The 23,074-nt window shown below is 50.1% G+C and overlaps 1 protein-coding gene across 3 annotated transcripts in view; it reads left to right on the plus strand.

Annotated features, from left to right (window-relative positions):
- The window catches only part of NHSL2 (NHS like 2), a 271,747-nt gene that overhangs the window by 172,036 nt on the left and 76,637 nt on the right, over positions 1–23,074 (plus strand). Inside the window, exon 1 of one of the 3 annotated variants that reach the window (XM_036839724.1) lies at positions 19,534–19,590. The exons of the other annotated variants lie outside the window; for them this stretch is intronic. Within the exon in view, the coding sequence (XP_036695619.1) occupies positions 19,548–19,590 (43 nt within the window). The 5' untranslated portion in view covers positions 19,534–19,547. Of the gene's footprint in view, positions 1–19,533; positions 19,591–23,074 lie in introns of those variants that run through there. 3 annotated transcript variants of the gene reach the window in all.

Raw genomic sequence — 23,074 nt, forward strand, 5'->3', positions numbered from 1 at the left:
CCCCCAGCATACTTCACACATTTCTCTGCCCTTCCCGGCCTCGTGCATTTCCAACCCCAGCTAGGGTTTCCCTTGCAAGTCTCTAGAGACCCTCCTACTCTGGAACTTGATGCTGGTCTATCCCCAGGAGCAAGTATATTGGAAAAACCGAGGCCTGGGAGCCCCCTGAGGGCAGCAGCTGGGGCCTCTCAATCTTGCATCCCCTATGACCAGAACGTTGCCTAGAACAGAATGAGTGCTCAGATGATTCAAGAACGCATTCGTTGACAAATTTCAGTGCATAGGACAACACCTTTCTGAATGTCTGAGCTGACAGGACCCTCAGGGAGCAATTAGGTCCATATATTTCACTGCCCAAGTGGGAACTAAATGGGGTGTAGAGAGGCCCAGAACCCACCCAAGGTTATGAAGCTTCCAGCCAACACTCTGTCCCCTGTGCCGGCCTCTTTGCTCAGCCTCTGGGATGTATGCTCGTTTATGATCCAGGCTGGTTCCACCCCCTTGGCCTGCAACTCATCAGCACCAGCTCTCAGAAGGTGCTCTGGCTTTCTTACTGGGACAGGGAACAAAGAAGAAAACATGCCCCAAATCACAAATCCACAGCCTCCTGCTTTCCCTAAACCTACTTTCTATACAGCCGTGCCCTCCCTTCCTTGGATGTTAATGGCATCACCACCTTTCTAGTCACTTGGGCCCCAAATACAAAGTGTTCAGCTCCTCTTGAGCAAGGGCCTGTTTTTAAAAATGTGTCAGCTGCTTTTTCCAAAAATAAATTTTATGGGTAATTAACATACACACCAAAAAATGCACACATCAAAAGTACACATCAAAAAGTGCTCACATTGATGAATGATGACAAAGTGAACACAACAATGTACCCACTACCCAGGTCAAGAAGTTGAGCCTGACCAGGACTAAAGAAGCCCTCCTCAAAGCAGTTTTTGGCCATCACTGCAGATCTTCTCACAGCAGCCCTGGGAGGAAGGTGTAAGTAATTCAATATACTTTAAAGATACTGAATTATTTTTCTTTAAACCAACTCACTTAATTCAGTCTTGAGTACTCAGGAAATTCCACATTTTCTGCACTAGAGTTTTCCTCTGAATATTATTAGAATTTAATATGCATTAGAATGAATACATGACTATTAAACTGTAAAAAGATCCTTCACATATACTGAAAATTCCCTCTCTCGTACCATTCCCTCACTAGCATTTGCCACAGCAAAATGTATACCACACTTTGGGGAACATTGTATCGTAACATTGTAAACACAAGGAAGAGGCAGTTTACATTTGGGAAGATCAGGAAAGGCTTGAAGCAGGACGAGGAGGCATGTGCTATGGGCCTGACATTTGTGAAGAGGATATTTTTTCTTAACCACTTTATTGAGGTATGATTGACATACAAAAACTGTACATAGTTAATGTATACAACTTGATGAGTTTGGGGAAAAAATTTTTAATAAAAAATAAATAAAGAGGATATGGCCACGCAGAGGTGAGTTTGCTTCTGGCTGCAAGGCTGAAAGTAAGCTTCATGGAGGAGGAGGCTGGGCCTTGAGAGATGAGTATGACTTTTCACAAGCAGAGTTGGAAGTGGAAGGAAAAGCATTCCCGGCAGAAGAAGTAGAAAACACACAGCTCTTATTTGGGGCTGGAAGAGAAGTTAGTGCTTCAGGCTTGAGGGGCTGTGACTGATGTGCAGTGGGAAAGTGTCCCCGGGATGGGGCACTGAGTGAACTGCCAGGGGCCAGCTTCTCGTCACGGCTACGGCTTGCCAGAGCCAGAGTTGGAGCCGGGTATTGGAATCCACTTCTCCTTGCGGAACTTGCACCTGGAGGTTTGCCCACAGCAGGATAGTGTTTGTGAGGGTCGTGGCAGCCAGGCCAGAGGAGGGAAGGACCGGGTTTGGAGTTGGTCTAACTTGGCTTTTAGTTCTGACTATGCCACTTAGCAGCTCCGCCTCCCTCCCCAATCTCCACTTCCTCATCTGCAGAACCGGGCCTAATAATGCACAGGTCACAGCGGGGTTGTGAGGAGTGAGTGAGAGCATGACTGAAGCCATATACTGGCTCTAGTCCCAGCTCCTGGGCTCCCGGGGACAGTCTGGAGATAGTACTGCCCCGTCCACTCTTCCCCCAGCCCCGAGTACAGCTGGATGTGGCTGATGAGGTGGCACCAATGAGCCTTAAACGCTTTCACTCTGGGGAAATGGACCCCAGACTTGCTTATTTCAAGCCTCAGACTTCTCTGTCGCCTCTCCTGGTGTCTCTAAGACTCCAAGTCGGGTGAGGACCTGGCCCTTCCTCCATAGACACGGCTGCTCCTGGCCTGGCTTGGCTTATGTGTGTGCTGGAAAGAAGCCCTTTCGCCTCTAAAACTCCACATGAAAATACCATAACGGGTCTAACCCCTTCCTAAAACCACTGCATCCCACCCCCAGCACGCTACTTGGCACAATGGGTAGCTGATCTTCCTGGCACCATTCTACGAGCAGTGATCTCATATCAGTGGACCCATCAGAACAGCTGCCACTAGCACCACACACAGCCTGGAGATCCACCCTGATAAGTAGGAAGGGATGAGAACATTTTCAGAAGACTCTTGGGTTGGTAGGGACACGAGGACCAAACATGTGGAGCTTTTGGAGGGATTGTCAGGGAGCAAAGAAGATGTGGAGGAAGAGGAGGAAGGAAGGTCTGCGTGGTCAGGGTAACTTGGTCTGTGCTGATTCACTGGCAAACACTGAGACATCCTCTGTGCCAGGCCCTGTGCAGGGCATACTCGAAGATGCAAATTCCAACTCATCCCTCAAGGAACTCACAAGCTGCCTGGGCAGAGAAGGTTCATGAGCACATGCAAGATTTCTAACAATTTCAGGACATCTATGTTTAGGGACAAGTGAGTGGCTCATACAGCCGGGGCTGAAGGTACTGAGGAGGGAGTGAGCCCTGTAGACTGAGTGTGGGTGGGGAGAGGGCTTTCATGGGATGGTGGGGATTGAGCTGAAGCTTGAGGGGCTGTAGTATTTGGGAACAGTAAGGAAAGACAGAGAGAAAGGGATGAGAAGCACTTTTTAGTAAGCACCTACTAGGTGCCTGATGCCCGTTAGCTAACAGAAATCTCTCAATAGCCTGCAAGTTAGATGTTTTCCTCCTCCATTATACAGATACGGGAAATCGAGGGCAGGGAGGTTAAGTAACTTTGCAAGATCACACAGGTAGAAATGGCAGAGTGGGGATATGAATCCAGATTTCTCTGACTACAAAACCTTTCCCGGGTTGCTGCACCATGGAGTGATAAATCACAAGGACAAGGTAAAGAATATAACGAGTAGCCCACAGGTTGCATGGGCAGAGGGGTTTGTTTCAGGGAACAAAGAGAGAGAAGTTGAAGAGGTCAGCTGGGCGGGTTCTGAGTGTTGGCTAGAGAGCATGGACTTGACACTTTAGACAACAGATCACTGGAAGGCTCCAAGCAATGGACTGATATGATTTGGTTTATGTTTGTAAAAGCTCATTCTGGCTGTTGTGTGCAGAATAGATTAGAAGATGCAGGGATGGAAGCAGGGAACCCAGTGAAGAGGATGTTCACTGCAGTGTTCTGGGGGAGAGGGATAATGGTGGCTGGGGCCAGGGTGAGAGAAGTGGAGGTGACACTGAGAAGTGCTTGGATATGAGACAGTTCCAAGGAATAGCTTACAGGATTCAGTAAATGGATCGGGGAAGAAGAGGAAAGTGGTAAACATGTCTAAAGGCATTTCCCATCCCCGTTAGATGATAAAGAGGGATATGGTGGAGAAGGTGCTGAATTTGGAGATAGCCAGACAGGGGTTCAAATACTGGCTGCCCCGTGTACTAGTTGGGTTCATTTAGTCAAGAAGGAGCATGTGACTCCCAGTGGCAAACAGAGCAGGGAGACCCAATGATAAAAGATGCTGAAGCATCCTGGATGTGGCCATGGGGACATTGGTGACTGGGTGAGGGATGAGAAAGGGCCAGGGCTGCAGAGGGGAGGAGGTGAGGACATGGGACACGGGCTGTAGACTCCCCTTATGAGAAGCTCAGACAAGAAAAGGAGGGAGAGAAATGATAAGGTCAAGGGACACAAGGAGAAAGGAGGGGTTCTGTGTCTGTTGTTCTGTTCTGTTGGCTTTTCTCCTCTGGGGGCAACTTGAGCAGGTGTATAGGCCCAGTGGAAGAGGCCAATGGAGACCTCAGTCAAGCTCCCTCCCCTCACTTAGCCTCCGTTTAGGTATCTGTAAAGTGGGTTGAACTGATATCTACCTGACAGGGCTATTGTGAGGAGATCTGCAATGATGGTTTAAAAACTGCTCGGAGGAGGGCTTTTGCAGTCCCGGTCAGGCTCAGCTTGTTGACCTGGGTAGTGAGTACACAAGCAGCCCCCTCCATCCCCTTAGTCTCCAAACACTTCCAAAACATGCCTGTTCCTATTCAAGCTTCCTCACCTGGCCCCTGGGAATATCATCTGGTGGCCCAAGTGCACAGCCCAGTTGAGTTCGATTCTGCTTTGACTCTCAGGGTGTTCCTGTGCATTTTAGGACTATCTCAAGACATCAGGGTTCTGTCTCTTCCAGCCTCTCTAAGCTTTTTTCAGTCCATGTTTACAAGCTTGGACCTACCAAGACTCATATCTGGGACGCACCACAAGTGGACAGGAGGGCAGGGACCAAACTGTCCCCAAACCTCACCTTCAAGGTTTTTCCTATGTTCATAAATCTTTAAGGTTTTTCTCATAAATCTACTTTCCCAAGATGCTTCACCCTTGGTCCTTCACACTTGCTCTGGGACCTCTATTTCCCAAGACCTCTTTTCTGACCTCCAGTAGGTCCCCTTGGAGGCCTCCTGACACATTCAACAGTGAGCTGCAAAGCCCAAGCAAGGATCACACCATCCTGTGACTTCTCAGTATAATTATCTATCTCCCCAGCCCCGAAGTCAGTGTCTGCCTCCCTCTGTAGCCTTGTTCTGGCACAGAGGTGGAGCTGAAGGGATGTGTGTGGAATTATTGAAGAAACCTGAACAGACCCTTGACATCAGGGGGCCTGGCAGGAGATGTTCCTAGCACAGGTACTATTCCAAATATTTAACAGTCTACCCTTTCCCTTTCTGGGTCTGGCCAATTCTTCTTCATCCTTCTCGACCCACTCCAAGAGTTACCTCCTCTGGGAAGGTATCTCCAACCTTTCCAGACCAAAGAAGTTTCTCTTTGGTGTTCCCCCAGCATGTGATCCTTTCCCTGGTATAGCAGTGATCACACTGTACTGTCATGGTCTGTGGATATGTCAGTCACCCCTCCTAGATGGTGACTTACACCACTGTGTCCCCAACACTTAGCACAAGGCCTGCCTGGCTAGAGCAGATCCCTGGGAACTGTTGAAAGAATGACTAAATGACTGAATGGGAGAGTGAGTGGGTGGATGGATGGACGGACAGATGGATCCCACTTTAGACCTCTTGCCCCAAAGTCAGAAAGCTCTGCTTTCTGGGTGGCACAGAGCCCCAAGTCTGCCAGGCTGAGGCTGTAGTTGGAGCTGCATCCACAGTGCTCTGTGGCCATGATTGTGACAGACAGGCTCCCTGTCTCTGTGAGCATGAGTCTGATGACATCAGCGTTGGGCAGTACGACAACTCTGCTAAGTAAGTGAAGTCACTCAAGGCTGTCTGGCTCTGGCAGAGTTGATTCCAGGAGTCATGGCCCTTCCTCGCTGCCAGGCTATTGGGGCTGGAATGAGCTGCTGAGCCAGCACAACCTGTCCCATGTCATTTATCCCACAGGGCTGCAACACTTGCAGTGAGCAGCTTCGTGTGTGTGTGTGTGTGTGTGTGTGTGTGTGTGTGAGAGAGAGAGAGAGAGAGAGAGAGAGAGAGAGAGAGAGAGAGGGAGAGAGGGAAAGAGAGGGAGAGGATTTACAGTGGGACTCATGGAAGGAGCCTTCTCATTGGCTGCCAAGGGTCCCAGCTCCAGTCTGTGAATCTCTGGGCTGCCAGCGCTACCCTCCCCTGGGAAGGGAAGGCAAGGCAGGCGAAGGAGGGGAGAGTGGAGTGAGACTTCAGGTGTGTCTGACAAGGAGGCAGGTACACCTAGTGGCCACATTGGGCATGCGAGAGGCATCTGGCTGTGTTCATTCCCAGTCTGCAGCCTGGCAGCCTCGTGCTCTGCCCAGATTTCCTCAGCCAAGACTGGAGCCCGGAGTCCATTGGCAGCTGTCACTTACAGAACTGGATCCGTCCCCCAGCGGAGCAGGGAGCTGTGTCACTTAGAATTCCTGGGTAGCACATTCCTTCACTGGTCCCTGTCACACTCCCAGATTAGGCTCTGTTATTGGCCCCTCGCTCCTGCAAGCTTCTGCAGACAGAGCCGCAAGCTAGCGGCAGCAGAAATGACAGCACTGGGAACAGAGGCAGCCAGGGACGGTGAGGGCTGACGAGACGGGTCCCCGAGGGCTCCCGTGCTGGCCCCTTCTGCAGAGGCAGATGTGGCGGGGGCCAAACTCGGGGCTCACTAGGGTTCTTCTGGAACCTGGGCTGCTCAACCTGAGTGGAGCACCAAGCAAGGGGGAGGGGGGAGGGAGGGGGAGAGAGAGAGAGGAAGGGAGGGAGAGAGGGAGGGAGAGAGAGGGAGAGAGATAGAGAGAGGCTGGGAGAAGCTCCTAGCAGGCTCCAGTCCAAGTGAGAGGGTCAGGTCTGGACAATTGTGTGCCAGGGGCACAAGTGGGATTTTGATGAGCCATGTGTGTGAGAAGCAAAGCTGAGGTGATGTAAGCACCTGGGGAGGAGCACAGGCAGAGGAGGAGGAGGAGGGGGGAGGAGGGGGAGGAGGAGGAAAAGGAGGAGGAGGAGGAGGAGGAGGAGGAGGCGGCGGCGGCAGCCACGGGGCGGCTGCCAGTCCAGAACAGAATGATGGGCAACTCTCACCACAAGCAACCGAGGAGTAAGAGCCAAAGCAGGATGCATTCAGCAACAGGTACTCTCTTCCCTTCCCTCCTTTTTCCGGGGCCCCTCCAACCAGGGCCTCCCCAGCTGCAGCCGCGCGGGGGCCCCTGACCCTTGGCGTGACTTTCAGGGGCTGGCAGGGGGTGGCGAGAGAGCCCGAGGGAGATGCCGGTGAACTCCCAGCTCCCCTGCTCCCGCGCCAGCCTGAATTGCATAAGTCAGAGCTCCCCGAGCTGGTAGGGGCCGGCCTCTTCGCCAGCAACCCCATGTAGCCTCTGGAGGGTAGCTGGAGCGTCAGGGAAGTGAGCAACGTGCTGTGGACTGAAGTTTATTGCTAGGACTGTGCTTTCTGTCTGCATCAGTAGGCAGAGACCTGGAACCATGCATGGCTTATCCTTTATGGGCCTCCTTTGTTATTCAAACCTTCATCTCCCCCAGCGGCCCCCACCCCCGCACTGTACACCTACACCTCTCCTGGCTCTACCTCCTATGCTGCATGCACGGAATGATCCAGATGAATCTGTTTCTTGCTGTGTAATGCCCTGCCCCCACCTTCTGCCCCAGCCCCGGCAGGGAGCTCTCCTCACCACAAGGGCCAGAGGAGACTATGCCAGCTTTGAGCTTGTTGCCTTCCTACCCTGGGCGTGCCCTGCTTCGCCCCTGGGCCCTCTCCAAACAAGGACACAAGGGTGCTGGCGTAGCTCCCCCCGACAACCCCTTCCTGGATGCTAACAGTGTGGAAGTCAGGGACACAGGATCTGGAGGCAACTTTTCTTAGCCCGCCATCCCAGGCAGTGCAAGAGCAACGTGGACGCAACTTCTCTTGTCCCGTTCACCCCCCACCAACTCTTTTCCCTCCTGCTTTTCCCTTGGTCACTGGGAAGCACCTTCCACTGCTGCTTCAGATCAGGCCACATGCACTAGGGCCAGGGGTACCTTCCCTGCCCTCCTCCCTCTGTCGTGATGGTGCCCCCTCCTCTCCCTCCTCAGTATCCCTCCTCACAGAGAAGCCCGTGGTTTTCATCTGTACCCGTTGGGGAGGCCCTCAACTACCATTCAGGCCAGCAGGAAGGAAGAAAAAGTTTTCGCTAAGTTTAATTCAAGTTTACCATAAGAAAGCAACAAATAGATAGGTGTCTTGCTGAAAATCTGCCATGCTCAGGACCAGAGGGTTGCCTCTGCCTTTTCCTGGGGACTCAGCTGGCCGTCTGGTTGAGGGGAGTGGTCCAGGGCCAGCCAGTCCTAGGGGCAGCCCTAAAACGGGAGTCTTGCAGGGTGTAGTGGGGAGGGAAGCTACAAAACAAGTGACTTGGGATGTGCTGCCAGGCAGGGTGACTGCCACGGGGGCCCACCTGTCAGAGCAGGTCCTGGTTTGGCCTCCTGGATGGGCTGAACTGGGGACCCTGTGGTGGAATGAGCCAACGGCAAAGGTTCTGGGCATTGAAGTTTCTTTGGAATCTTCTGGGGACACACTCTTCTAAGGACACCACTAAGTGAATGGCCCAACCACCACCTCCTGCTTCTTTGCCACAGAGCTGGAGGCTCAGGACCTGCTGGTATTAAATGGAGATGACTTGTACAGGCCAGTACAGGAGCTTGAGGATAACTTTCCACATAACTGCTGGTGCTACAGCTTGGGACGGTTACTGGCTGCCATTTCATCTCTTAAAAATTGCTCCGCATCTTCAATGGCAGCTCCAATCCAGGATCATCCTGGAGGCAGTAGCTACGGGAGCAGCTTCTGGCTGCCTGAGGAGGTGGTCTCATGACCACTTCTCCCCCCACCCCTCACTGCACCTCCTGCCCCACTTCGCCTCCTGGCCCTTGCCTTCCCCCAGCACTGTACCTTCACCCTCAGCATCCCTAGGCAGTCCCAGGAGCCTTGGTTGAACATTCATGCCCACTGGGCTAACTAGAGAAAGCCTGGTTAGCCTCCTAGCCCCAGGCTGCCCACAGACTGGTCAAGGAGAGGAGGGAAACACAGGAAAAAGCTGGCTAGTGGCCTAAGGGAGGAAGCGAGGCCCTGGCCATGGGAGGCAGTTTGTCCTGAGGTCATGAGGAAAGGCTTTGTGGAGAAAGAAAGTACCTCTTCCATTGCCCACCCTTACTGCAAATTCCTTTCCTCAGAGCGCTGTCTCAGCCTATGTCTCCTCCTACTCTGCACCCTCTCCCCTGGTGGTCAAGGCCACACCCAGAGACCACCTCCAGAGGCTTGGCCTCCAAATCTCTACCTCCAGCTCAAACTAACATAGTCAACTGCTCCATCTCCACCTGAATATCACACGAGGGCCTCACACTCAGCTGAGCACATCTTCTTGTACCGCCCTCTGCCCCTGCAGAGAAGCCCTCCTTTCTCTTTTCCATTTTCTCTTGGTGACACCACCATCTCTCCAGGAACCCAAACTAGAAAACTGGGAGTCATCTCCTCTTTCTCCCTCACCTCACACTTAACAATTTTCACTCATCCACCCACCCATCCATCCGTTCACTCAACAAATCTTTATTGTTGAGTCTTCCTCTGAGACCTGGCAGCCCCTCCTCTTATCCCACTGTCAATGTCTGAGTCCAGGCCTTTGTTATCTCTGGCCCGTTCCAGAACTAGGCTCCCTGCCTCCATATTTGCCCTTCTCCTGGCCATGCATAGCACAGCCCCCAGAATGATCTGCCCCTGCACTCCCCTGCTATGAAGCCAAGCCTTGCTAATTTACAGAAGGGAGATCAGGATTGCTCCCAACATGTCCCAAGTGGCCCAGAGAATCATTTGCAGGTGGTATAGATAAAACCTTTTTCACCTTTCAGAGTTCTGGATATATTTTAATGTGTATTAGGAAAAAATATAACTAGCAAATCCAACCTGTGGTTTCTCATATATTTTTTATTAGGGCACGATTAAGTGTTTTTAAAGTGAATCTTTTTTAATAAAATGGCTAAGTAAATAGTAGTATAGGTGCACTGAAATATTTGAGAATGTAAAACAGGATTGCCTAAGGTTTGGGAAGCACCAGTTTCTAGGGTAAATTCTATGTTCCTTAGCACAACTTAGAGACCTCCCATGATTGGACTCCACCTACTTCTCTGGCCTTACCTCCTGTCACTTCCTGTTGAACTTGATGATCCAGCCATCTTGAATAACTTGTGGTTTCCCAAATACACCATGCCCATTCAACACGTCCATGCTTTCACAAGTGCACTTTTCTCTGCCTGGACCCCTGCCTCTAACCACCTATCTTCTCTTGGCAATTTTCTAGTCATCCTTCAAAACCCTGATTGGGTGTCACCTCTTCTTTAAAGCCTTACCTGACCGACCTCCTTCCTCCATACAAAATTAATTAACAGAGTTCATCCTTCCCTCCTCTGTACTAATTTGGGAACTTGTACATAATTTTATCATTGCTGGCATTGTCTTTTTTTTTTCAATGTGCTTTTCATCTGTCTTTTTAAAAATAAAGCCTTTTATTTTTAAGAGCAGTTTTAGGTTCACAGAAAAATTAAAGAGAAGGTATAGAGATTTCCCATATCCCCCCTACCCCCGCACATGCATAGTCTCCTGCATGATCAACATCCCCCACCAGAGTGGTACATTTGTTATAATTGATGAACCTACACTGACACATCATAATCACCCAAAGTCCATAGTTTACATTACGGTTCACTCTTGGTGTTGTACATTCTATGGGTTTGGACAAATGTATAATGACATGTATCCATCGTTATGGTATCATACAGAGTATTTTCACTGCCTTAAAAATCCTCTGTGCTCCACCTCCATCTCCCCTCCACCACCACCACCGCCAATCATTCTAGCAACCACTGATCATTATAATATTAACATAGCTTTGACTTTTCCAGAATGTCATATAGTTGGAATCATGCAGTATGTAGCCTTTTCAGATTGGTTTCCTTCAGGCATTGTCATTTTTATGGTTGTTATTACATGCTTATCTACCCTAGTAAAATGTGAGCTTTTCTAAGGCAAGGGCTAAAATTTGTTTACCAGAGGGTGGAGAAAAGCTGTTGACCAGGCCTTGGAAGGCTTGGGTTCTCATTTCTCTTGCCTGTGAACCAGCAGGGTGATCTTAGGCAAGTCATTCACCTCTGTTACCTCCATCCTTCAGCTATAAAAGCTATAAATCCTTAAAGGTGATCCTTAGCACACACACACACCACCCCACCCCTGCCAAGGGGGCTTGGGAAGATGTGGTGTGAGATGCTAGGAAGCTTTTAGAAAGTTGGGATTGCTTTTCAAATGATACAAGGGATTATGATTGCAGATGGGGGAACACCATGGGTCTTGCCCTGAGAATGGAAGCAGAAGTGAGCTTGGCATGTGTGGGGGACCGTGGGGAGCAGCCAGTGCAGCTACAAAGCAGGTGGAGATGGGGGGTGGGGGCAGGGTAGTCACAGCGTGTGGAAGCCCAACATGACCTTAGAGCATAGGTTGCTTTGACCCTGGAAAGACTTGTCTACCAGGCTCGTGAGTTGGAATTGATTTCCCCTCAACTTTCACACCTCCTTTCACCTCTTGAGTAAGTGTAGCCCTGTTGCCCTGTGAATCTGTATGGGGTGAGGGAAGATACATGCTAGTGCCACCCTAACTACACAGCATGTGCATACCTGTGCACATATGAGCCATCTGTGTGAACCAGTATCCCACAGAGAAGAGACATGGAACCAATATCACACATCTACTGTATGCCAGCACTTTTTAAAATTGAAGTATAGTTGATTTACAATGTTGTGTTAATTACTGCTGTACAGCAAAGTGATTCAGTTATACATATATATACGTTCTTTTTTTATATCTTTTCCATTATGGTTTATCATAAGATACTGAATATAGTTCTCTGTGCTATACAGTAGGACCTTGTTGTTTATCCATCCTGTATATAAATGCCAGCACATTTCATCCACAACTTTACTTAACCCTCAGAACAACCTCCAGGCAGGGAGTGGTTTTTTTTTTGGGGGGGGGGGGGATTGTTTTTTGCAAAACGATAGAGAAACGTTTTATTTATTTTAATAATTAGCACATATTGCATTCAACTTCCCATTAGTATAGCTCCTATTTGTTCTGTGAAACAGTTTTCAAAAATGGTTTGCCTGGAGGTGAGATGACCAAGTCACAGTCTTGGACTTGATGAATCTCTCCTGGTAAATGATCCACACCAACTTTCACTGCTCCCTTCCCCCCACCACCCCCACTTCCCTCCTTCTCTATGTACCCCTCACTTCCCATCTGCCCCCTTCTCCCCTTCTCTCCCAGAATGCCTCTGACCTGTACTTGCTGGGGGTAACCTCTGCTCATGGGTAGTCTTGTCTCTGCTGGTCAGGCAGGGACTGTTGATGCCATTTTACAGAGGAGAAAACTGAGACTCAGGGGGTGAGCTCCTTCATGGTCTGATAACAAGGAAGTTGCAGAGCCAGGATTTGAGGCCAAGTCTTTCTGACTATCAAGCTTGTGCCCATTGTGCCATGCCATGTGCTTTTCAGCATCTTTGCATCTGTGACAGGAGTTAGTAACCCTGGGGATCGGTTATGGTGAAAGGAGGGTTCTGTGGTTCTGTGCTGGTAAGGCTAGCAGATCTCTATAGCAACAAGGACTGCAATTCCCAGCCTTGTAGAAGTCCCACCATATGTGTGTCTGATGACACGTTTGTGTTGTTGGAATAATTGAACTCATTTGAGGCTCCATGTTGGGTCCAGAAGCTAGAGCTGAGGATTCCTGAGATAGTGAGAAAGTGGGGGATTCTTGAATTTAAGCCCAAACCAGGTGTTAAGAGGGGCTTCCGATGCAGAGACAACTGGTATCATGCTTCTTTCCAACCCCTCTCCACCTCAACAAGCAGCCACGCCGGCACTGTAAGCAAGGTGATCTGTGCTTCAAAATGGAAATGAGTCCACCATTCTCTCCTCTGTACCTAAACACAATGAAGAAATCATCTCATTGCGTTTGCCAGGTATTTTCATAGTTGCCCTGGCCCTTTCATAGTCACAAGCTTATGGAACTCTCACAATCCTTGATTTCAGTATGATGGATGCTGAAGGGGCAGAGACTTATAAGGGAGTCAAATGGTGTCTATCCCCCTGGGGACCGTCTTCCCAAAGGCATAATTCCTAACCCAACTTAATGAGCCCATTGGAAGGTATGGAGGAAGTTGAAACCCTAGGCCACCAAACAAAATATTTCCTGGTGCTCCTCACCTCCCACAGCTGAGAGACATGTTGACGGTAGAGGCATGGACCCAGGGCTTGAGGCCAATCGTGATACTCCCACATTCCTTGGGCCAGAACTAGAAGGAAGCAAAAAGCGGGTATAAAAAAAGTACAGTGACCACCCTACTGTCAAATAATAGGGGAATGGCTAAGTGAACCTGGTGCCGCCAACCTCACTGAAGTGAGGTGGAGCCGCCAAAGAGCTAATTATGAAGATAGTTGAGCAACACGGGCAATGCTCTTAGTAAAGTATAACATACAAAAGGCACGATACCAAATTTTATCTAGGCCGAGCTTTACAAACCCTGCAAAAAAGCATGTCTACACACGAGCGAGGGCTGGAAGGGAATTTGTGGAAAAAGCAAAACTTGATTTATTGTGGGTGGCAGGCTTATTGGTGAATTTTTCTTTTCCCTTAGACTTCCGTTAATGTTGTTATAATGTTTGTGCAAAGAAAAATAAAAACCATTAACATATAGAACAATTACCCTGGCAAATCATTCTGTCAAGCTGAGAGACCAAATCATATCACGTCCCTGAGCCAGCAAATATACTTGAAAGACATAAATGCAAAAGTCGGCATCTCTTTTTATGGAGAGAAGCAGCCACAGGGAACGTGGAAATGTGCGGATTTAGTGTGGGAAACCTCAGGTTCGAATCCAAGCTCTGACCTTTGCTTAGGGTCTTTGGAGGAAGTTATTTTACTCCTGTAGCCTCAGTTTCTTCATCTGTCATGAGAGGATAATGATAATCACCACCACCACTTTACAGGGCTGTGGTGAGGAGCAAATGGCACAGCATGTTTTAAAGGGCTTTTTGTGTGAGGTGTAAAAATGCCGCACAGTGTAAAGCCTCATCATGGTAGAGATACAAAGACTTGGAAACAAAAGTAATAGGTACTGTTTGCCGCTGTCCCACCTCAGTTGACAGCAAAGCCAGGCTGGGCCTGTGCTGCTGGGTAGTTTCAGGTATCTTCTCTGATTGCAGGATGCCATTGAAATTTGATGAAGCAAGTGAAGCTTTCTGGTTTTAGCTATGGTTGGGGAATAACTGGGGCAATGTTGTAGGTTTTTCTCCTCTAAAATGCTTAAAATTCATGGAGAGATTAGAATCATTGATACAGAACATGGCGAAGAGTTCCACAGCTGCTTGGATTCTCAGCCAGACTTGGCCACGTACTAGCTGTAGGCCTTTAGGCAAGTGACCTAAGCTCTCGGAGTCTCCACTGCCTCCTTGGTCTGGTAGGATTCATAGTGTCTACCTCATAAGGTGGTTGTGAGGATGAAACCAGGTGCTGCGTGCAAAGCCCCTGGCACATGGTAAGCAAGGAGCATGAGTGTGCTGCCATCATTACTGCCTAAAACTGTCAGAGTAGGAGGGGTCTCTAGGGATCACCTGATTCTGAGCTTCTCAACAGGTGCCAAGAGGGGTGTGGAGGGAGTCCTGGGGGAGCACAGTGTGTATATATTATGATTTTTGCATGTCAACGTTAAAAAGTCTTCCATGGGAAAAGTAGACATTTTGTCTATCATGGTGGGACCCAGGTATTTTAAAAGGTGAGATATGCTTTTGGAAACCACTTATCTCCCACAAACCTTTCATTTTATAGACCCACACAAGCGCGGTGATGTGCCCACAGTTACCTAGCTACAGAGATGCGATTGATGTGGGTCACAATCCAGCTGCTCTCCACCCCCGCTCCCCCCACCCACCGCTGTTACCAGTGCCCAAGAGATGTCCTCGTGACCTCTGGGATTTCCTCATCACTCTGGTGGAGACACACTGTGCCACATTGGCCATGTGACCAAACTGGGAGAAAACAGACAAGGCTCTGACATGGAGAAGAGGCAAAAACGATGCTTGAGATGACAAGGAAGGATGTCCCTGGAAGGGAGTCTTGCATGCTGACAGGTCAGCTCTGCATCACCCCTGGGCAGTACTTCCAAACAATCTGGGCTGACATGGCCTCCCAAGTGCCATCTGCATCCCTGTCGAGTAAATGGTCTTTGATGAAACCTTCATCTCTCCCAACAGCAGATTTTCTATTTAACAATCTCCTGTCAAATTCTCCAAGAGTGCACTTGGAGGGCTGTGGGGTCCCAGAAGCAGGTTGAGGCTCCCAATTGCTCCCTGCCATCCAAGTGCAGTGTGCTCTCTGCCTCTCGTTTCTGGCATCGGGGAAAGTGGCACAGAGCCACCTCTGTGAACTCCTTTTGTGGAATTTGTAGACCTGGAGGTTGGGGGATGGGGCAGGGGGGCACGGTTTGCTGGTTAGCCCCTTTAGGCTTGCCTTGGAGAAGATGTGCCCCTCTCCTGTGCCACACAGGAGATAAAAGGCACATACCATGTCTAGCATACTGCTCCTTTGAAATATTCTCACCCACCCAGCAGCCTGAAACCTTGCTCTTGCTTTGGGGACCTGGCTTTGGGGGCCTGGCTTCTGGGATTTCTGACTTTCGTGGCTTAGCTCCTCACACTTCTGCCCTTACTTTTGTTGTGGAACACGATGCTTACCCCGTCTCCTTTTCCAGACTCTTGACTACCCCTGCCCCTGTTCCATGGCTGTCTTCCTGGACATCTACCCCAACCTTTGGTTCTGTCACCAGCTCTTTCCTATTCTTTGGGTGCTTCAGGGCCTGGCTTGGGGGACAGGAGATGTCTACTCAAGGGAAAGGGCAAAAGGGGAAAGTTTGAGATCTCTTTCAGTGGCCACCCAAGCCAGAGTCCTGATCCAGAGAGCCCAAGGTCACACTGCTGGTTCTGAGGATGAAGACAGCCCCTTCCCCCACCATCATCAGGCCTCCAACCCCCCAAAAATGAAGTCTGTGTTGTGGAAACTGACACACACCAATCATTTCTCCACCCAGGGACAATAGTTTGCCCTGACTCCAGCCAGAAGAACTCAAAAACCTGAGTTGAGAAACAAAAGGCAGATATCGGCCGAGAGACTCTAATTGTGGAGTCTTCCCACTCCAAACAATGTGGCTCTGCTCATGCGTGGTGGTGGTTCCTATCACAGCAACAGCAGCCAGCCCCAGCCTAGAGGAGCCCAGGTGAGAAGCAGCTGCCAAGGGGGATGACAGAATCCAGCCTGTGCAAGGCAGGCCAGGGATGATAGCTGATGGGAGACAAAGCCGAGGGCAGGACCACCAACATTTTTGAAGGGAGGCTCTCCTGAGCCGTAGGTGGACGTGCAGGAGAGATAGTAGAAGACACGGGCCAGCCCCAGCATAGCTTCTATCAAACTAGGCAGCATCCTGAGCACTTTGCAGATATTAACTCATTTGATCCACACAACAACCTGATGGTATAGGTACTTTTATTATCTTTTAAAGGGATGTATAGTTTAGAAACTGTAGTTTATATAACTAATCTATAGATTAGAAACTGAGGCTCAGAGAGGGTAAGAAACTTGTCCAAGGGCGCACAAGTGAGACTGGGATTCAAGTCCAGGCAGTAGGGCTCCCAAATCTGTCTTCTTAACCACTCTGCTACGCTGCCAACATAGGGGAGCTAAGAGAGTCAGGCCACTTTCCCCTCTACCCACTAGCTGGGCTAAGACTGGACTTCAGTCTCTACCAAGAACTAGGGTGATGATTCTCAGCCTGGGGAGATTTAAAACACTATCAACTCCTGGGCACCACCCCTGAGAAATTCTGGTTTAATTGGTCTGAGATGAAGTCCAGCCTGCAGGGTGTGTGGAGGGTAGGATGAGAGGCAATTTTTTTTTTTTTAAAGAGGGAACATATAGTTTTTTATTTTATTTATTTATTTATTTATTTTTATATTTATTTTTGGCTGTGTTGGGTCTTTGTTTCTGTGCGAGGGCTTTCTCTAGTTGCGGCAAGTGGGGGCCACTCTTCATCGCGGTGTGCGGGCCTCTCACTATCGCGGCCTCTCTTTTTGCGGATCACAGGCTCCAGACGCGCAGGCTCAGTAGTTGTGGCTCACGGGCTTAGTTACTCCGTGGCATGTGGGATCTTCCCAGACCAGGGCTTGAACCCGTGTCCCCTGCATTGGCAGGCAGATTCTCAACCACTGCGCCACCAGGGAAGCCCGAGAGGCAATTTTGATGGAAGCTCCTCGACTTAAAAACACACAGCATGGGCTTCCCTGGTGGCGCAGTGGTTAAGAATCCGGCTGCCAATGCAGGGGACATGGGTTCGAGCCCTGGTCCGGGAAGATCCCACATGCCACGGAGCAGCTAAGCCCATGCGCCACAACTACTTAGCCTGCGCTCTAGAGCCCGTGAGCCACAACTACTGAGCCCACGTGCCACAACTACTGAAGCCCACGCACCTGGAGCCCATGCTCCACAATAAGAGAAGCCACTGCAATGAGAAGCCCACGCACCACAACGAAGAGTAGCCCCCCTCGCCACAACTAGAGAAAGCCCACATGCAACAATGAGGACCGAATGCAGCCAAAAATAAATAAAATAAAAATAAATAAATTTATTTTAAAAACCCAGCAATCTTGACACAAAAATAATAAACAAACATATATATCTATATATAAAACACACACACACACACACACACACACACACAGCATCTCTCCCATCTTGACAAACATCTAACTCCCAGCCATAGCTCTGCCTCTCCCTCTAACTATGGCTCTCTTTCGTCTCTAACCACAGCCAGACTCCCTGAGGTGTCTCCCCTTCCCTGCCGTTTCCCTCCTTAACCTGTTGTCATCTGGCCTCTGGAAGCTGGCCTTGCCAAGCTACCCTTTCGATGTTGCAACAGTGCATATTCACTGCTTGATCCTCAGCCTACTTAAATTCTTGAATGCGATTGATGATGTCAATAGGTCCTTGCTCCTAGAAGCTAACCTTCTACCAACCTTGGGGGCACAACCCATTGTCCTTACCTGGAAATTTCACGTCAGTCTTTTTAGATGGGTTTTTGTCCCAAGCCACACAAATATGTTCTGAGGGTGGGGCCTCCAGAGACCCACAGCCCTGCCCTCGAGGAGTTGAGAGTCTTGTCAGCACAAGAGGGGCTCAGCATCCTTGTACTTGAGGCAACAAGGTGGTTCCTCCAGTGGAGACCCCCAACTCCCTCCCTCAAGCTGCTTCCCTGTCTCTTTGCATCTCTGGCAAAAATGGAAAAGAGAACAAAGCTCTGGCTAGGTCTTCACTCTGTGAGAAAGAACCCACGATGCCTCTCTTCCAGTTAAAAGCCGGTTACTGGGACAGGGCGCCGTCCGTCCGCCTGTGCTCCTTTTGCCAGGTATGGTCATGGAGTCCCTCTGCAATGAGCTTCTGGCGCACATGGCTTATTTCCCAGGACCTTGTTTTTCTAAACACACAGAAACAAATTTGAACAAGGTATGTTTTAAAGCCAGCAATTCTCTCCTGCTTTGTGTCCTGGGAAATAGGCTTTGCTAGAATTTGCAACGCTGATTCTAGGATGCTGGCAGGGTGGAGGTGGGAGAAGCAATGAGGAAGGGCAGCAGGATCCTCCACTTGATGCTATGGAGAGCAAAGTTGGACTCTGAGTCTCACCATTCTCTGGCTGTTGGACCTTGTGAAAGCCCCTTTCCCTCTTGGAGCCCCAGTTTCTTCCCCAGTTACTGGGGCTCGTAATCATTAGCTCCTCTGTCTGTGGCGAGGATGCTGGGACACGACCGTTATGTGCTGGAGGCGTGATCCTCTGCCAGAGTAGGCACTCGCTAGGAGTTGGGGAAACTGAATTGAATTGTGTTCGGCCATAGTGCACAGCCTTGTTCCAGGCCAAGAGAGAAAGTGTGTGTGTTCAAGAGAGGCTTGCAAAAAACAAGGCCTATCTCTCCGCACGTCTCTCCTCTGGGAAGGAAGGGGCCCGCGCGGTGACAATAGACCAGGGGCGCTGACTCAGACAGCCAGTTCCTGCTCATTTCCCCTCACTGTAGGACAGCAGCCGAGCGGGAGGTCAGCCCTCCGTGTGGCTCTGATTCGGGCCTTTGGCCGAGAACCTTTCCTAGAGAAAGACAGCACCAACTCACAGACAGGTCTCGCTGTGACGGGACGGACTGGACCACTGTGGCTGTGGGCAGGCAAGTGGGGGCAGGCAAGTGGGGGCAGCGGGGAGTGAAAAAGGAGAGAGAGGGAACTCACTCTTTGAATCCTGCTTCGCCTTCCCTGGGCTGGGCAGCCTGGGAACAACTTTACGGGCAACAGAGCATGTGACCGATAGGGCCAAACTGACCCAGCCAGGGTGCTGGGAAACGGGGTTCAGGAAGAGTCCCTGGGTGTCCGCTGAGGAGCCTGGGGACGGGATTCAGAACAGCGTGGAGCCCCTCGGCTCCCTGCCCTCAGTGTGGGCTCACCACACGCTTCTCCCTTGCATGAGGAGTTGCTGGATGTGGAGTCTTGGTCGTCCACACCGCTAGGATGGAGAGAGCCGAGGCTATCACCCTCTTCTGGAGCCGGGGAGGTGAGTCGGAGGAGGAGCAGGGTCGCATGCTCAGCAGAGGGGGCGTGGGGAGGAATCGGGGCTCGCTGAGGGGGAGGGTCGTGCACTCAGAGCTGTCCCGAGGCAGCCTGGGCCTCTTGGGGGGAAGATGGGTTCCTTTAGTGCTAGAGGCATGCGAGGAGGGGCAGGATAACCGCTTGGCAGAGGGGCTATAAAAGGAATTCAAAATTGGGTGGCTCTGGAGGAGGAGAGGGTGGATGTGATCACATCCCAACCCTGATAATCTGGGATTCTAGAGGGAGAAGAAAAGTGACTGAAGAATTATGTGTATGTGTCAGCAATACTATCTCTCATTTTCTATAAATCGACTTAACATGCTCTCTGAAGCCTTGTCCCTTGCATGGTGGAAAATGCCTTTTCAGTCAATCTCGGGGCTTTACCCACCTCCTGGACTCCTGCTAAAATGCTGATTTTTTTGCACTACCAAAGCATGCAGACGGGAGGGGGCAGGAAAGGGGTGCCTATCACTGGTCATCTGTCAACACAGGTTACTGCCAAGGGACCAAGTGCTTTCTAAGCGCAGTTCAAGCCAGACCTCCTGGCAGTAGGCTGGAATCAAGTTCAGGGTCCTGAGCCACACCAGGGGGCCCCTCTTTGGTTTGTGTGAAGAGGATGTTGCCTGCCCTTGACAATGTACTGGAAGCTCTAGTTACGGCCACAGAGGTAGCTGGCAGGAACAAGGGTTGGTCCTCGGTGGTAGGCTCAAAAGGAGTTTATGAGCTAAAGGAGTTTGAAAAGCAGAGTGATGGCACTGAGAACTGAATACTGTGAGGACTACGTGCTGTTTGGCATGGAGAAGAAGCAGGGGAAAGTGGTCTTTGGTCTTCAGGTCTTTGAGGGTCTGTCACAGGGTAAAGGGAATAGATGTGGGCTGAGGGGGGCTCAGGAGGCAGAGCTGTGTGACCTGTGGACAAGGAGGAACTCTCTAACAGACTCTCCATGGGCTGCCTTACGAAGGAGTAAGGAGTCTGGGTGTCTTTGGGAAGTAACAGAGCGAGCCCTAGAGAAGACAAGGGCAAGTGAGAGCTGGTCTTCTTCCAAGGAGGGAGGGGTGGAGGGAGGGAGGCACCAGGGGCACCTGGCCTGCAGGGCCGGCCCCATCCTGCACTGGGTTCTCTCCTCCCATTCCTCTGGTCCAGCACTCCCATCTCCCTCCCTGCTGCTGGGCTCCCTGCTTCCACTCTTGTCCCTCTCCAACCCATTCTCCACTCAGCAACCAGAGTGAGACCTTATAAAACAGCCCCGGCTGCTAAAAATCTTCCAGTGGCCGCCCACCGCCCACTGGTGCAAGTCCAGATTTATTTCTCTTCTCTATTGCCTCCTTTCTACTCTCTAAAAACAGAGCAGAGATAAGATCGTTTCTCACTCTAACGCAACTCTGACATTTCATAAATCTATGTCCTAGACAGCTGGAAAGGGCTATATTTAACCTTCCGCCTTGTAGTTTATAATGGAGGGACTTGCTTAAGGCGCTGCCTTCTAACGCCGCCACAGGAGACTAGCGCCTTTTCTTTGTTCTCTGCGAAGCCACAGCCAGCCTTTCCCTCCAGCGGGTGCAGGCCACTTGCCCCAGAGCACCCACCATCCCCTCTGTCTCTCGGTGAGAGAGGTCCCCGTCCCACCCCCTGTAGTGTGCCCCCTCAGCTTTCTTATCTGCAAATACCTGAAAGACTGCTTATGAACCCCATAGCCCAATAAGTGGGACAGCAGGTGAGCACAAGAATAGATCAGAGGACGGGCTGCAAGGGGTCGGCTGGGCTAGGGGAGGGAGCCAGGAGAGAAGAAAATGTCTTGTCAGGGGTCTGGTTGTGGCCATAGAAGGGGGGAAGGGAGTAATGCTGAGTAATGTGCTGGACCCTGTATATGATACTTTGCATACGTTGCCTTGTGCGATCCTCACAGCATTCCTAGGAGGTAGGTACTAATAGTACCCGCATCATCTCCAGAGAGGAGATGGGCTCAGAGCAGTTCAGTGACTTTACCCAAAGTCAGACACAGCTAGAAAGTGACAGAACCAGGATTGAGCCCAGGCCTGTCAAACTCCAAAGCCCAGTGGTGAACAGTATGGAGGTTCCTTAAAAAACTAAAAATAGAATTACCATATGACACAGCAATCCCACTACTGGGCATATACCCAGAGAAAACCATAATTCAAAAAGACACATGCACCCCAATGTTCATTGCGGCACTATTTACAATAGCCAGGTCATGGAAGGAAGCAACCTAAATGCCCGTTGACAGACGAATGGATAAAGAAGATGTGGTATATATATATACAATGCAGTATTACTCAGCCATAAAAAGGAACGAAATTGGGTCATTTGTAGAGACGTGGATGGATCTAGAGGCTGTCATGCAGAGTGAAGTAAGTCAGAAAGAGAAGAACAAATATCATATATTAACGCATATATGTGGAACCTAGAAAAATGGTACAGATGAACCAGTTTGCAGGGCAGAAATAGACACAGATGTAGAGAACAAACATATGGACACCAGGGGGGGAAAGTGGCAGGGGGGCTGGTGGTGGGATGAATTGGGAGATTTGGATTGACATATATACACTAATATGTATAAAATAGATAACTAATAAGAACCTGCTGTATAAAAAAATAAATAAAATAAAATTCAAAAATTCAAAAAAAAGAAAGCCCGGTGGCTTTGCCCAGTCCCGGGACACCTCTGGCTGTGTCGGTACTGCCCTTTGGGGCAGTTCTCCCTCATTTCCTTGGGTATCTTTTGCAAATGCTTGAGCCCCTTGCAGGCTCTGTCCACACTGCCCACTACGCAGGCCCCAGGCCCACCTCAACCTCTGCCCCTAGCTGTGGAGCCCAGCCCAGGAGGTCTTTTGATGGTGCCCCCGTGCTCTCAGATGTGATGGGCTGACTTCCCCCTATCTCTGCTTCCACATTCTGTTCTCTTCTGCCTCACATATAGCAGCTACTAGGACCAGAAGTCTCAAACAATAGGCTATACGATTCTTTCTTCCATGTCTGCCCACTAGACCACTAACACTAACACCCTCTGTGGCCTTAGACAAATTGTGTCCCTCCTCTGGTCCCAGTTTCCCCACCTGTAAAGTGGAAAGATAGGGTGCTCTGTAAAGGCCCTGACAGTTCTAAGAACCTGGGATGCCCGGGGTCCTGCCCCTCTCCCAGCCCCACACTTTCTGCTTTCTCTCGCACAATATGGAGAATGATGGTCGCCACAGGCACTGGTTTGGAAACCTTCACTAAGCCAATGAAAGGGCAGCTACATCAGAATGACTGCCCCGGAGCCAATGGACAAAGCAATCAAGTGGTAATAACAACCACATTTGTAGGGCACTTTATTGTTTACCAACTGTTCTCATAGCCAGCCGAGCGCTAGGGGGGGGGGATGCCAAGGTGATCTTAATGGTACACGGTGCATCTTTAAAAAACATTAAATTACATGGTGAGAAAATGAT

This window comes from Balaenoptera musculus, chromosome X (genome assembly GCF_009873245.2).
Source record: "Balaenoptera musculus isolate JJ_BM4_2016_0621 chromosome X, mBalMus1.pri.v3, whole genome shotgun sequence".
Lineage (NCBI taxonomy): Eukaryota > Metazoa > Chordata > Mammalia > Artiodactyla > Balaenopteridae > Balaenoptera > Balaenoptera musculus.